Source organism: Eleutherodactylus coqui, chromosome 13, assembly GCF_035609145.1.
Source record: "Eleutherodactylus coqui strain aEleCoq1 chromosome 13, aEleCoq1.hap1, whole genome shotgun sequence".
Lineage (NCBI taxonomy): Eukaryota > Metazoa > Chordata > Amphibia > Anura > Eleutherodactylidae > Eleutherodactylus > Eleutherodactylus coqui.
The window spans coordinates 6,620,314-6,636,974 of record NC_089849.1 but is presented as its reverse complement, the minus strand read 5'-3'; the positions used below and the strand labels follow the sequence as shown (position 1 = coordinate 6,636,974).

The window sequence follows — 16,661 nt, the reverse complement described above, 5'->3', positions numbered from 1 at the left end:
GTGCTGGCTAGGCGTGTGTTTGACCAGAGGGTTTCAGCAAACTGCCCAGGGTGGAATTTGAGGGTAGGTTTTAAATTCAATATGAATCCCCTTGAAGTATTGGGACTTGACCTGGGGCTGCTCCAATGGTAAGCTATATGTGGGAGACAACTTGAGGCACGGCAACACCGAGGAAAGGGGTTGCCCCTGGGAGGTGTGTGGGAACACTCTGGAGAGCATGGACCACTTCTTGCGTCATTGTCCCTTTAATATAGAGGTATACAGGAGGGTAGGGGCTTCCATTGGTTGGCCTCGGCTAGCTGACCTTACCTATGCCGAGTGGTGTTATGGCACATTCAGAGATCCTGGTGGTTGGGTGATCACCTCCGGATTCTGCCTATAGCATGCTATGCAAAGGTGATTCTTCATGCGCATGAGCGGAAACCAACTGCGGTTTCCGCTCGCAGATGAAAAGTCGCAGCATGCTCCAATTTCCTGCGGTGTCCGGACGGACGGGTTCCAGTGGAGTCAATGAAAGTCGTCCAACCCGTGGCCCGTCCCCAATTTACATTGCTGATGGACCGCAGATTCCGCGGGAAAAGCAGGAGTTTATAAAGTAAATCTGTACTGCGCATGTCCGATGGCGAGCCGTGCGGACCATCCGCAGTACAGGGGAAGATCAAGGAAGCAGGTACCCACGGACGCCGCTGCTGCCAGGGCCGGATTCTGGTGCAGGATTCCACATGCGGACTGCGGCTCTGCCCTGTGCGTGTAACTCGTGGGGGGGGCAGGATGGGGGGTGGGGGCAGGATTGCTGGAGAGGTTTCTCTTTATTTTTGTAATATATTTTGATATAAATTGTTTCATATAAATGGGACACGAGTGATCGGGGGCGCCGCCGGGGCAGTTTACTATCTTCTCTTGTTCGGTAATATTTTGTAAATATGTATGTTTTGGGCAATTTTTCTATTATTTTATCTTTTGTTATAATCCCATTATGTTGTTTTTTTTAACTTTTATAATAAAAAGATCCACTGTGTTATCTGTGGTGTTACATGGGGCTGCTGGTCACATCTACTGCATTATCTGTCCTCAGAGAGTTAGCACTGTGGTGATACATGGGACTGCAGGTGACATCTACTACATTATCTGTCCTTAGAGTTATCACTGTGTTATCTGTGGTGTTACAAGGGACTACTGGTCACATCTACTACATTATCTGTCCTCAGAATTATCACTGTTATCTATGGTGTTACATGGGACTGCTGGTCACATCTACTACATTATCTGTCCTCAGAATTATCACTGTTATCTATGGTGTTACATGGGACTGCTGGTCACATCTACTACATTATCTGTCCTCAGAGAGTTAGCACTGTGTTCTCTATGATGTTACATGGGACTGCTGGTCACATCCACTACATTATCTGTCCTCAGAGTTATCACTGTGTTATCTGTGGTGTTACATAGGACTGCTGGTCACATCTACTACATTATCTGTCCTCAGAGAGTTATCACTAAGTTATCTGTGGCGTTATATAGGACTACAGGTGACATCTACTACATAATCTGTCCTTAGAGAGTTAGCACTGTGTTATCTATGGTGTTACATGGGACTGCAGGTCACATTTACTACATTATCTGTCCTCAGAAAGTTAGCACTGTGATACCTGCAGGTGCCGTGCACGTCATTTAATTTGGGCTCTGCTACATCGCACCTGTAGACCTGCACACTAGCGTGTGTTGCTCTGCGCTCTCGGAGTTCCTCCAGTAGGTGGCAGGTGCTGAATGCAGCTATTGTACACGTATGACACATGTCAGCCTTTCAGTTTTGTCACATTGACAAACAAAGGAAAAAAGTGAACTTTTCAGGGCTGTGCGGGTGGAGCCTGCGGGCAGGGACCAATCCCGGGGCAGCTGTTGCAGAACGCCTTGATCCTGGGACTTGGCTGCAGCTGAGATTGCTGCCAGGAAAACAGCCCTTTAATGAACTCAAAGTACTGGAGCACCTTGTGACGTGCCGGGCCGCTCCCATTGGCTGGGGCCAGTATACAGGCAGCTATTCCTGACACCCCGGCTATATATATACCAACCAAAATGCAGCTGTATACATCGCCTCCACCAATAACTGCACAATGGCTGCAAGACTCAAAATGTGGATGATGAAGGCAAGGGGCTTCAGTGTCCATCACAACAAACATGCAGTGACCTGTGAGCGGAAACCCCAGGGGCTCCCCATCACCCCCACGCCCCCAGCCTCCTGCCCACACTCCATGGCTGCACTGCCTGGTCCCACCAACTGGCCCATCCTGGGGAGCCTGGTGGAGATCCTGAGGAAAGGAGGACTGAAGAGGCAACACCATGCGCTGGTAAATACCCCATGTAATGCGACTGTACGAAAGTACGACCTGCCGATGATGTCATCAGATAATGTTCTACAATATCGTATATAGCAGAACAATATAGAGTCTATGCAGGGTGACAGAATGTGACCATATATAACGCCATGTGATGCTTTATTGTACGATGTCCTATGACTAATGACCTGATACATGAGCTGACAGTCTGATGTGATGCCAGGGAACTCCACACACCGAGCTAATACTATGTTCTTACTCTGTAATATTACATTATCTGAAACCACATTTATATTGTTCCACTACATTATACTCTGATCCGTTCCAGCGTTACATTACCCTCCATTACATTATAGAAGCGCACTCTATTATCACATTGTATCATCTTCTGGCTTGAAATATTATAAAAGTTTCTGCTTGATGAGAAGGATGTGAAACGCCGATCCTTGTGGCAGTGAAAGGGTGAAGGATCGAAGAAATAGAACACAGCATCGTTTAGCGAAGCAAACGGAAGAGGAGTAGGGAAGAAATCAGAAGAGACGAAGAAGGAAAGAAAATCAAGAAGTTGAAGGTGAGATAGAACGGGAAGGAGGGAAGATGAGGAAGTAAGAGCCAAGAAAGCAGAAGGAAGAAGGAGCAAAAAGAAAGGAATCCGGAGAAAAGAGGAGATGAAGTAGAGATTAAAGAAGATGAAAGAGCAAGAAGGAGGAAAAGATGAAGAAAGAAATAGTAGATAAAGCAGAGGAAAAGGAAGAAAATGCCGATGAGGTAAGGAAAAAGGTGAAGATGATGAGAATGATGAAGATGAAGAAGAACAAAGAAACTGCGATGAAGAAGGAAAGAGAAGAAAATATCGAAGGGAGGAAAGGAAACCAGAAAAAAGGGGGAAAAGATGAAGAGAACGAGATGAAGAAGATGGTGATGGAGAACAAAAAGGAGGAGGGGAAAAAGTAGATGATTTAGAAGATAAGAAAGAAAGAGCCAGAAAAGAGGAAGAGGAGAGAAAACAAGGAAAACTATGATGAAGATGAACTGAAAGGGGAAGAGGAGAAGAAATGATAGAGAGATGTAAAACATAAAAGTGAAGAAGGTAAAGCAGGCATCAGTTCCCTGACGGCTCCCTCCAATTCCCCCCCCCCCCCCCCTTACATCCCATCCTGTGGAGTCTTTGCCCCCCGCTGTAATATTATATAACACTATTGCTCCTGTCCCTCCAGGCCGAGTACCACAAGCAGTTTGGGAAGATATTCCGCATGAAGCTGGGCTCCTTTGACTCGGTTCACATCGGGACCCCCTGCCTGCTGGAAGCTCTGTTCAGAGAAGAAAGTAACTATCCCAAAAGGCTGGAGATCAAACCATGGAAGGCGTACAGAGACTACCGGGACGAGGCCTATGGACTCCTCATACTGTAAGTCTGTGCCACCACCTCCCCTTTAAGGGTTACATTACACAGGACACTATAGGAAGATGGAAGAATATTACACTGTCATACGCTAAGAGGGGCCTCTCCAATCACACTGGCGGGGTGCAGGAAGCTGAGCTTTAGGCTGCTTTATGCAAGGTCCTCAGCTGTTCTGTGGACGGATATGGATCTGCGTGCGTTTCTTTGCCTCATTATCCGTTATTACAACTTCTATAGAAGTTCTCTCCCAGCTCTTCTAGATCAGGGGTCCCCAACTCCAGTCCTCAGGGACCACCAACAGGTCATGTTTTCAGGATATCCCATGGTAAGACGACCTGTGGCAATGTCTGAGGTACTGACAATAATTACATCACCTGTGCAAAACACTGAGGAAATCCAAAAAACGTGACCTGCGGGGGTCCCTGAGGACTGGAGGTGGGATACAGTGACCTAGATGACTGAAAATCTGTGCAGTTCCACAGGGAGTCATCCCAGGGCTATGCAGGAGATTTGCATCCCATGGATTTGCATACACTTTTTTTTTGCCTAAATATCCATTACTACAAGCATTTTTCACCCAGCTTTTCTAGACTACTGAATGGCAAATCTGTGTGTAGTAATCCATCCTGAGGTTAGTCAGGAGCCTGGGAAAGCTGGCTCCTGACTAACAGCTGAACAGAGTTGCTAATGGGGGGGGGGGGGGACAACATATATTAGATCAGCTGGGTGGGGGGTTGACTCTAGGGGAGGATACAATTGTGCAGGGAGGATCCCAACCCTCATCATTTCTACTACCTGCATGATCCTTCCTGATGTCGCTGCAGCTCTGGTTGTGAATCTGTTATTTCTGAACTTTCCCTTTCATCCCCGCCAAAGCTCAGGAAATCCAATTAGTCATCCAGTCCAATAGTTTAGCTGAGTTGTTGCACAATGAAAGGTTTGGCAACTTTCTAATAGACATCTTGGTTCTTTTTTTTTTTTCTTTTTTTTTTAAGATCTCTGCTTGCTGTCAATAATTGTGAACCTTTTTTAATTTTACAATTACAAGCTGAAAATCCATCCTGACCTCTTATTCCTCGCAGCTACAGCTGTATTGGGTCTAGCCCAGTGTTTCCCAACTCCAGTCCTCCGGACCCCAACAGGTCATGTATTCAGGATTTCCTGTAGTAAGAACCCCTCTGATAATGTCTGAGGACCTCCTGAAAACCTGCCCTGCGGGGTCCCTGAGGACCGGAGGTGGGAGCACTGGTCTAGGCAATCCTCTGGGTGAGGCACTCATCTCTTCCCATCTTGTACTCCATACTTGGACATTGTAACAAGCCCTTAGCTGTGTGAGCAGGAGGATATAAAGGTTCCCAGCAAGCAGAGATCTTAAAAATGAGAAGGAACACAAAGGTGCTTATTTAAGGAGGTTGGGGGGGGGGGGCATAAATATACCACAATATTAGAAAGTTGCTGAACTTGGTAGAGATTTCATCTTTAAGGGTCTTTTCACACGCAGCTGCAGACATCCGCAGGTCTCCGTGCGGACGGATTGGGCAACACGTTTTTCTGCAAACTCTGCTGTAAACGTTGCTAGGCGGGATAAACCCTAAAGGGATGCAGGGGCGAGCAGCTGATTATCCCAGTTCTGGCCAGCAGATGATTGCGCCGGGGGGGCGCTGCGGTACGAGACATTTTGGAAATGCAGTATGACAGGACGGTCATTCATATAAATGGGGGTCCTATAATACAAGGATGCCACAAAGTGACCCTGGATGGGAGCTGCTCTCCATTATGGCCACAAGCAGAGGATCCCACTCTGTCCTAATGGGGCATACGAACAATGGTTACCATCTCTGTGCAACCCCCTTTAACCCTTCCCTCTTCCCTATCCAGGATGTTCCATGGATGGCACGGGCTCAAAAGCTGAGCCTGCACCATCCGCACAAGGAGCCACCTCTGATGGACAGCCGGGATTGGTGAGAACACGGATCCTGGCATAGCAGCTTCAAGCTCCCTACAGGGACATAATAAGGTGTAAATAGGAGCCAAAACTTTTCTCACTTCCTGCTCTGTTTAAAATTTTTTTTAAAAAACTGCTTTTGTATTGTGGCATCCGTAATGATCAGTGCGATGACTGAACACCGTTGTATCCTTCACAACAAGCTCTGGAGAGAAAAAAAAGGCAAACTAAAAAACTGAGTCAAAATGCATTTCACCTCCCAAAAAAGCAATAAAAATGATCAAAAAATTAAAGGTGCCACTAAAACCTACAGCTCATCGCACAAACAGCCCCGCACTGCGCCCCAGGGGAAAATAAAAAAGTTATGGAACGCAACAATGAAAAAAGATATATTTTCTGAAAAGGCGGCTTTTATTGTGCAAAACTGGGAAGACTATAAAAATACATAATTTGGGTATAATAAAATACATCTTATTTGTATAGCGCCAACTTATTCCGCAGCGCTTTCAGGTAATTATTTTTTTTATTATTTATTACCACCACCACCAAGCTGGGTGCTCATTTTACTGACCTCAAAAAGATGGAAGGTGGAGTCAACCTTGAGCTGGCTACCTAAACCATGGGGGATTGAACTTGCAACCTTCAGGTCGCGAGCAAGAGCTTACACTCTGCACCACGCGAGGCTCCATAATCTTGCTATGGTACCGACCTGCAAAAAATATTTTCATGTAATTTATGCTGCATATTAAACATTTAAAAAAAAAACCATGCAGAAGGGGGTTATTAATGGTACATACTCTGATGGGTCACCATTACCCTAGTGGGGTACCCCAGGGGGCAGTATTGGAGGGGGCACGAGTTAAAGTATGTGATCACCTGACATGTCGGCACACAGGCAGCGCAGTAGTAGATGGCACTCGGGGCAGATTTCCAGGACGTTCTGGGTCTGTGGGAAGCTGGGTGACAGTTTCTGTAGCCGCAGCCTCATGTAAGCCTCTCATCCAGGGGTGTCTGCTGTCTACAGGACCTCACCCTGGCTCTCTGGCATGCATCTTGTTTTCACGCCCGGCTGGCAGGGGCATCGCCCCATCTGCTGCGCCCCATAAATCCAGGTTGTAGAGAAGTGAATCCGTTCCGAGGAGTCTGGATAAACCGCGTGGAGACGCCGCCGCATATTTTCCCACTTAGTCATCAAATAAATGAATAGAGATGAATTCTAAAACCAGAGGGGTCAAAAAAACCAAATCTAGCGAAACCCAGAGAGGAAGAGCGCCGACGTAATATTATTCTAGTGTCTCATGAATCCCACAGGGAGTATTTTGGGAGCAAAAAACATCAACAGCCGCATAAATCTCCCTCCAGTCCTGAGAGTTGCTACAATGTATCAGTCTGGAGTCAGAGGTTGTCTGGACTGCATATATTGTAGCAAACCCTCAGCTGAGAGACATATTGGGACAGAACAGGTCTGCAGCCTCTGGATAGAAAGATGTATGTTTCCATTCAATGACACCAAGCAGAGATTTTGAAAATAATAAGAAATGGAAACTCCCGTCTATTAGAAAGCTGCAGAACTTTTCACAATGCAGCGATTTTTTTAAAGGGATTTTCCCACTAATGACCTTTATCTCCTCTCCACAATGTCTGATCGCTGGGGGTCCAACCACTGGGACTGGCGCACCTGGAACTCCCCATGGGAATAACATGGCAGTGCGCATGTGTGACCGCTGCTCTATTCACTTCTATAGGTGGAGCTCAATGCGCTCTGCAATCTTCCGCCACCCTGTTAAAGTGAATGAAGTGGCGGTCTTGCATGTGCACCACTGTTCCATTCACACAGTGAGCTCAGGGTGCACTGGGGGTTTCCTGTGGTAGGACCACAGCTATGTCATTAGTGGGGAAACCCCCTTACGCCATCTGCAGCGGGAGTCCGCTGTGACTGACAGAGGGTCTCCAGCTGCAACAGCGGAGATCAATGAGAAAACAATCAATGTTGATCGTGGCATGCAAAAAGTTCATGGAGGGAGGGTGCTCCCTCTGTGATGTCATCAGTTCTCTGCCATGTAATCGCGGAGGGCTGATGGGTTCCCATGGCAAAAGGATTCTAGACAATGGCGTCCAGGTCTGCCATGGTCTGTGATTGCTATGATTAGCAATAAGACATTGCTGTATATAAATACTGCAGTGTATTATCAGAGCAATCATAGGATTGCTGGTCAAGTCCCCTACAGGGACATAAAAAAATTAAAATAAAATTAGTTTAAAACTTTTTGCGCACTTTCCCCTGTTTAAAAAAATAAATAAGTTCTACAATACATTATATGGCCAATAAAAACTACAGCTCTCTGCACCCCTAATGGGGCCGTTTGACGGAAAGGTAGAGTTATGGCTTTTAAAAAAGATAAAAACTCCGTTCCCTCCCCACCCCCACCCCCCAAATCGTCATGTCCTCAGGATCATAATGGTCACTAAGGGGTTAAAGGGCAGGTGTCCTGCGCCTCATCATACAGCAGATTATCGATAGGGCGGCCATGTTTTCTGGATTGCCGGGGTGTTTCCGGGGGGTTTGGGGATCAGTGTGTAACTCTACATTCCCTCTCCATCTAGAGAAGGTAAAGACTGGCAGAGGGTCCGCAGCGCCTTCCAGCAGAAGCTGATGAAGCCGTCAGAAGTTGGGAAGTTGGACACGAAAATCAACGAGGTAAAAATTCTATCCGTCATCTAAAAATTGGGCGACAATCAATATGGCCGCCATGGCAGCCGCCTTGTTGGTGGAGTCTGGGACATCTAATCGACAACCCCTGTAGTAGCTGTAATGGCGGCCATATTGGTGGTTGCCCAGCTTTCCCAGAGACTGGTAACGCTAAGCATTGCGACTATCACTGATGGTATAACGGTGGTCCTTCTCATCTCCCCCGATCCATCCCAGGTTATGGTGGATTTCATCCAGAGAATCGACAGCGTCTGCACGCCGGACGGCCGGATTGAAGATCTGTACTGCGAGCTGAACAAGTGGTCCATGGAAAGTGAGTCAACAACCAGGAGAGACGGGCATATCACGATTACCCCCCCCCCCTCCAAGAACGGAAATGGGCACAATCCGTGCCGCAGCCGTGGTGCGCCGCAGCATATTGTTGATTACAATCCGCACCTCTAACCCAGCCCTGTCCGCTTGGTGCCCTCTTATAGTGCCCTCCCTGTAGTGCCCCCAGCTGCAGTAAAGATGCCCCAGTGATGCCATTCAGTCGAATAGGATTCCTAATAGTTTCACGGAAGACGGAAGGATTTCTCATTCCCGGTTTTAGACGATCTATATCTGTAAGGCCCGATGATTCCACCGTCCGTGTATTCTATATCCGCTGCTCCCCGGCGTCTGGTGATTACGGCACCTCTGCATCACATCAGTATTATATACCCTACAGGGCTGCGCAGTATTTGTGATTAACCCTCGCTGCTCTTTCAGGTATCTGTCTTGTCCTCTATGAGAGCAGATTTGGATTCTTCGAGCCGACCCCGGGGGAGGAGGCGCTCAACTTCATCACCGCCATAAAGACAGTAAGTCATGTATTCCCAACGCTCCGGGGAGGGGGTAATGAGGCAGGAGGGGCGGCGGGGAGGGGGCTCCCTCCGGCATAATCTGTGACCCGGCTGCTGCATTGTTGGCACCTTTTACAGAAGGCGCTGTTTGTCCAGCACATTTATATTCCCCGCTGACATACGGGGGAAACGGAAATGTGCTGGAGAGCCAACGCACAACCGTTATATATAGAAAGCGGGATATTCTACCTGCATATTATAATCTGTATATTAACCCCGTTCTCTACGCAGATGATGAGCACCTTCGGGCAGATGATGGTGACGCCGGTGGAATTACACCGAAGCTTAAACACGAGGGTCTGGAAAAATCACACCAAGGCGTGGGACAGCCTCTTCAGAACCGGTGCGTCACCTGCCTGTAGACCGCTACTGCACGATGGGGGTTGTAGTGCCGTATGCTGCTTGGAGACAGTATCACACAGGATAGGATTAGATACACGGCTCAGCAGGCAGTATCACACATGATATGCTCAGATACAGTTTAGCCACAATGTTGGCCTTAGGTTAGTTGGCACACTGTGCTGAATTCCCCCCCTTCCCCGGATCCTTCTGTCTGACCATTAATACAGCACCAGAACCAAGCTCATGACATAAATACAGCATCAGCACACAGATATAGTAGCAAAACTAAGGGATTGTGCTGCAGGGTGCAGATGGGTGAGGGTGGCATCACACAACATCAGGGGAGACCGAGGACTCATGTAGCTCCACAAGATCTAAGGGGGGTGATCTCCCCCAGCCTACATCTGTCTGGTGCCCACCCTACAAGCGGGTGGCTGGCGCCCTTTGGGACCTCATGTATCGCCTGCAGTCCCTGTAGATTATAATATATAACGCTCTTGTGGTTCCGCTGCCGTCCTCCTTCCGCCGTCTTTGCTCTGGTATAAGATGCCACTTCTACCCCTAGTTTGTATCTAAGCCCTTCCTTCCACCGCTGTCGCCGCCGGCCTCGCTCTTCGTTTTCTGATATATTCCGCTTCTCATTGCAGCCAAGTGTCACATTGACAGGCGGCTGATGAAGCTGTCCTCCAAGGACGACGAGGACTTCCTCTGCACCATCTACAAGGACAGCAAGCTGTCCAAGAAGGAGATGTACGCCACCATCACCGAGATGCTGATCGGAGCCGTGGAGACGGTAAGAAGGCCACCGAGAACGGCGTCCAATGTACGAAAATCACAGAAGGGGCCGCATGTACTTATACAAAGGTGCAACGGCAGGAGCCCCCCGACTGCACGCTGCTGGAGGGGCTGTTCGCGCCTTTGTATCAGGAAGTGCGGCCTTCTCTGTGACCTACGAGAAATGTCATTACCCAGAAGTCTCCCTACAGTTTTTCACTTTTATGTTAATTAGTAGGGACACCCCCATTCAAGGATGAGTCACATGACTTAGGGCCCATTGAGACACTACGATTATTGCTCAAAATTCGCTCAAACGGCGGTATGCGTGACGGTTTTGAGCGTTTACTTTGCATAAGTGTGTAAATGAAGGCACGCTGTATGCAGAAGACAAGCCGGACCGCTATCTTCTGCATACAGCTGGTGTCTTCTGGGAGCGCTCAGCTGGTATACAACTGAGCGGGGTATACAGAACACAGCTGGTATACAACTGAGCGCTCTGAGCGGGGTATACAGAACACAGCTGGAGCGCTGTCTTCTGCATACTCCTGCTATGTTCTCCGTGCGGGATACCAGCTGAAACAATAGTATCAGCGGTATCCCGCTGAGAACTCCGTGCGCGGCACGGATAAGACTGATCGTTCTTTCAGCTTGCTGAAAGGCAACGATGAGCGATCGTTAATGAGAACTGCCTGATGTCCGTGCGGTTAGGGCCAACGATTCTCGCTCAAAAGGCGTCTGAGCGAATTTTGAGTGAGAATTGTTGGGTCTAAATGGGCCTTTATGCTAGGAGAGGCGGCCCTGACATCCTGACACTGGGGTTAGGTGATGAGGTGAAGGATTTTGTGTGATGTCACTAAATGGGGTAATTAGCGCTCATTTGCATAGTTTGCCACCAGCAGAATATTCTAATTAATCTACACAAGCACCTGAATGAAATGAATCCGCCTTTCCCTCCTTCCTTGCAGACAGCGAATAGCTTACTCTGGGCCATATTTAATATTTCCCGTCATCCGGCCATTCAGAAGAAGCTGTATGATGAGATTCAGAGCGTCTTGTCCCCCGGCCAAGTGCCCACAGCGGAGGACATCAGGAATATGCCGTACCTCAAGGCCTGCATAAAGGAATCCATGAGGTATGACCGACGAGCCGCTTTACTGCTCCAATACTCCAGTCACATCCAGAGCTGCACCCACACTCTAGTGGTTGATACTGGAGCCCTGCAGCATCCTGCCTGTAATATATGTATATTATACACTGATACAATGTAATAGTATATATTATATGCTGTCTCTCTACTTCTTTAAGGATAAACCCTTCTATTCCTTTCACAACCCGCACTCTGGATAAAGACACCGTCCTGGGAGAATATGTGTTACCCAAAGGAGTGAGTATTCCCATTAGTTTCATTGCATGGTCACATGACCAGGGGAGACTTTCATGGTAAACAGGTTCTTACACACTGACAGCAAGCAGTGATCTTGGCAACTTCTTGGCAAGTACTTGATGCAGAAAGTATATCTGAAAACTGAATTCTCATAATATTACTATTAAAATGTGTTTACAGAAAGTGTCGGCCTTTGGGGCAATTTCAGAGGACTTCTCTATTGTCCAGGGGTGCTAGAATAGTAAGAGTGGTCCCTTGGTTTCCTCCTACATATGGCCGTTACAGGCCAGCTCCACCCCATGTTGGCTTGATCTACACCCCGTCAGACCCTACAGCAGCTCCAGAATGTGTCTGACAGCAAGGCTCCGTCCTGTCACCCCAAGTTCCACACTACACCCCGTCCTGTCACCCCCCCCCCCCCCCCCCCCATCCTATCAACCAGGTGATTGTTCTGACAACTGGTCACTTAGAGGGGGAGGGGCCTGTATTTCATGTTCATCCTGATCCTCCTGGTTCATGTATACAATGCGTTGACCATAAGGATATTGTTGCCCCTCCTACAGACCGTCCTGACCATTAACAACCATGTGCTGGGATCCAATGAAGAATGTTTCGATGAGTGGAGTGAGTTTCGTCCAGAGAGATGGCTGCAAGACAAGAACACCATCAACCCCTTCGCTTACGTTCCATTTGGAATCGGGAAGAGGATGTGCATCGGCCGACGCCTGGCAGAACTGCAGCTGCAACTTAGTCTCTGCTGGGTGAGTGCGCCCTACACTGCAGAATACAATGCCCCCCCCCGGGTGCAAGCGGGTCCTTGTCCCGTCCCCCCCCCCCGGGTGCAAGCGGGTCCTTGTCCCCCCCCCCCCGGGTGCAAGCGGGTCCTTGTCCCGTCCCCCCCCCCCCCGGGTGCAAGCGGGTCCTTGTCCCGTCCCCCCCCCCCCCGGGTGCAAGCGGGTCCTTGTCCCGTCCCCCCCCCCCCGGGTGCAAGCGGGTCCTTGTCCCGTCCCGTCCCCCCCCGGGTGCAAGCGGGTCCTTGTCCCGTCCCCCCCCCCCCGGGTGCAAGCGGGTCCTTGTCCCGTCCCGTCCCCCCCCCCCCCCGGGTGCAAGCGGGTCCTTGTCCCGTCCCGTCCCCCCCCCCCCCGGGTGCAAGCGGGTCCTTGTCCCGTCCCCCCCCCCCCCGGGTGCAAGCGGGTCCTTGTCCCGTCCCCCCCCCCCCCCGGGTGCAAGCGGGTCCTTGTCCCGTCCCGTCCCCCCCCCCCCCGGGTGCAAGCGGGTCCTTGTCCCGTCCCCCCCCCCCCGGGTGCAACCGGGTCCTTGTCCCGTCCCGTCCCCCCCCGGGTGCAAGCGGGTCCTTGTCCCCCCCCCCCCCCCCCGGTGCAAGCGGGTCCTTGTCCCGTTCCCCCCCCCCCCCCCCGGGTGCAAGCGGGTCCTTGTCCCCCCCCCCCCCCGGGTGTCAGCGGGTCCTTGTCCCCACCCCCCCCCACCCCCCGGTGTCAGCGGGTCCTTGTCCCGTCAACCCACCCCCCCCCCCGGGTGTCAGCGGGTCCTTGTCCCGCCCCCCGAAGTATTGTCATTTACATAATGCTGTAGTGGCCCTTTAACAGTCTGATCTCTGTGTTGCAGCTGGTCAGGAGATATAACATTGTGGCCACCGATGATAAACCTGTGGAGACCATTCACTCGGTGACCCTGATGCCCAGTAGGAATGTCCCGGTGGCGTTCCTCAGGAGGTAGAGGTGAGTCTGCTCTGGGGGGCTCGCCCGGGTGACTCCGATCATCCGGCACTTATAGGGATACTGGCGTCGCTCGGGAGACAGTAAGATACTTTGTGTTCCCTGTAATGTGACGCAGTGACTCATCCTCTGGTTATACAAGCATCAGTTCAGCCGAGTTCTTCTTCCTCCTCCTGGAACACAAGACTTGCATCCTAAGTCTTTGTGAACCGTTGGAGGACGGGGGATCATCGGAGCTCAGACTGTGTAGGAGGGATCAGTGGTCCCTACATGAATACAGCCTGGAGTAATGGGATGTAAATAAAGACCCCCATACAAGGGAAATCATCACTCAGATGTATATGCCCCTCTGAGCCTGTGGAAAGCTGGGCGACAACCCCACTAGGGGCTTATAGTGGTGAGGCCCTCAGGGGTGTCCCAAGGCCGCACCTTGCCCCCTGCAAATTAACAACAATCATTCTGCAGCCCTGAAGTATGTATGCAGCGGGCAGCTGAGCTCCATACCCAGCGGGCAGCGAAGCTCCATACCCAGCGGGCAGCGGAGCTCCATACCCAGCGGCTGCCACATCAGCCATAGCTGTTAACAGTTTAGGTGCCGTGCTCAAAGCTGACCGCACATTTAAACAGGCAGTAGGAAGGGAGGACGTCATTCTGCACCTCATGGGCACAATTGGAAGATGCAAATGGTCGATCATGACAGCCCAGCCTACTGAAGGCTCCCAGGGCTGCCATGCATAAGTGCCTATCAAGCACATCAAAAATCACTATACTGCAATATCACAATGTATAGTACCAGCAATTGCATGATCACAAGTTCAAGTCCCCCGTGCAGACTAAAGAAGTGTGAAAAAAAATTCTTTATTTTTTAACTTAATTAAATTAAAAAAACATTAAAAAGGTAAAAAAAAAATCCTATTAAAAAAATGAGTAATTAAAAAAAAAAACACATACTTGGGATTGCTGTGTATGTAAAAGTATGAATTCTTAGGGTGTCATAATATTTATCCTGCACAATGAAGACTTTTTTTTTTTTTCTCTCGAAACACAGCTATCAAAAATGTGAATAAAAAGTGATCAAAAATATGTATGCACCCCAAAATGGTACAACCCTCCCCCCCCTACAGCTCACTTCACAAAAAAACAAGCCCTCGCACAGCCCAAACGCCGAAAAAGTTAGTTACGAGTCTCAGAATGCGGCAACAAAAAGCAAGATTTAAGAAATTTTATTTACTTTTCAAAAATAGAAAAACCTTTTAAAAAGGTATGAAAATGTGATCTCACAGTAATCGTAGTGAACATAGAACAAAGTTCATATGTCTATTTTAGTGCACTGTAAAAACCAAACCTCCCAAAAATAGCGCAATTAAGTTTTTTCTTCATTTTAGTCCACGTAAAAATTTGTAACCGTTTTTCCGCACATTAAATGATACCATAAAAACATACAACTTCACTCGCAAAAAACGAGCGCTCCTACGGCTGTCAGTGGAAAAACTATAATGTTACGGCTCCTGGAAGGCGGGGGGGATAAATCTCTGGCCCTGAAAGGGTTAACCAACTGCATAAATCAAGTTATGTAACAAACAAGGACACAAAGTAACAAATAAGAGGTGACAAATGCTGCTCATGTGCCTGTAAACTGACTCCATCCCCATCATCTCGCACTGACAGGTTTGTGCTCCCATCTCTCAATGACACACAAGACGACCGGACCGGCCATACTGGTTTCTAAACTCGCGCCTCCGGCTTTTACTGACGGCGCAATCCACAATGCTTGAATTGCAGCGATGCAATGCAGATGTTTACACGTAACCCTGGAGTCAAATCTATGAAATCTGCAAAGGTCGGGACCTTCGGCGGCGGATGGAGGCCGGAGCATGGGGCACTTATAGCCGCATACATACAGGTCTATTGATACATAAGGAGATCAAGATTCCATAGAGGTTCGTCAATGACAAAGGCGGCACAGCGCCAAAACTCCTTGACGCCAATTGGTGTAGAGGATTGGCGCAAAAGAGGATTGCACTTTGTGTCTCCAACGAGGAGTCGGATGAGTTTATTTCTGGGACCCCAATTTCCACGCACCAGGACTCAGTGGAAAGTGGGGTGACGGCACCATTGAAGCAGTGATGGCTGTCACATGGAAGAGTCGCATCAGTTCTGTGCTTATCCCAATATCTTCCCCGGTAATTAAGTAGAAACCGAGGCACAATGTACCTCCTGCCTCACTTTATGGCTCCAGGTTCCATGAAACTGACGGCTCAGAATTCGTATGTACCTCACGTGAATTGACGAGTCACCAGCTTCACAACATCTTCCCTAACGTTGGTCCACCTTACGCCTGGGCAGACTCCACCCACATTTTGGAACTTTTTGAACTGTGACTGATATCAGTGTGTGGTATGGCTGTATTCTGCTATGTGCATCGTTTCTGGATGTGACTTTGTATATTTGTACATACGTGTTTGTCTCCACTTCTATCTCACTTTGTATCTTTCTCATTTTGTTTCTTTTTATTCAATAAAAAATCTCAAAACTGAAAAAATTGTCTTTTTACTTGATAAACGTTGTTCCGGCTGTAACTGTCAGGGTCTGCCTCGGAGACCCCACCAGCAGTCCAGTTATGATGCCCCTACCCGTCACGAGAATGTTTCTACAGATGTGAAAGGTACAACTTCTTATAAACTCTACGCCAAGTCCAATCACTGCTCAGGATTACGGTGCAGTCACCTCCAGCGCCCACGGATGACGGATTCTCAGACTGAGGTTGTTTTCTTCATCCAAGTCTGAAGACTTTTCCCAGCCACAACCGGTCTCTGCAGAGAACGACTCCTCAACATCTTTGACTTTTGCCATCTCTACACCATCTTCCCATCTATAATGCTCAAGATCAGTAATTCGCTGAATGGCATCAATTACAACAAACTTTGTATCTATTAAAATATAAAGAATCCCCGGGCTCAGTAATGTATCACAAATAGAGATGAGCGAGCACCAAAATGCTCGGGTGCTCGTTACTCGGGACGAAATTTTCGCAATGCTCGAGGGTTCGTTTCGAGTAACGAACCCCATTGAAGTCAATGGGCGACCCGAGCATTTTTGTATTTCGCCGATGCTCGCTAAGGTTTTCATGTGTGAAAATCTGGGC

General features: G+C 48.9%; 1 protein-coding gene across 1 annotated transcript; it reads left to right on the top strand.

Moving 5' to 3' along the window:
• Positions 1 to 1,925: 1,925 nt before the first annotated feature.
• On the top strand, positions 1,926 to 16,052 carry CYP24A1 (cytochrome P450 family 24 subfamily A member 1). Its single transcript, XM_066586524.1, has 12 exons — positions 1,926 to 2,348; positions 3,554 to 3,744; positions 8,288 to 8,381; positions 8,610 to 8,706; positions 9,144 to 9,235; positions 9,509 to 9,620; positions 10,267 to 10,412; positions 11,362 to 11,528; positions 11,702 to 11,780; positions 12,344 to 12,541; positions 13,407 to 13,519; positions 15,185 to 16,052. The coding sequence occupies exons 1-11, from the start codon at positions 2,115 to 2,117 to the stop codon at positions 13,515 to 13,517; spliced, it is 1,521 nt and encodes a 506-aa protein (XP_066442621.1). The 5' UTR covers positions 1,926 to 2,114; the 3' UTR covers positions 13,518 to 13,519; positions 15,185 to 16,052.
• Positions 16,053 to 16,661: the final 609 nt, after the last annotated feature.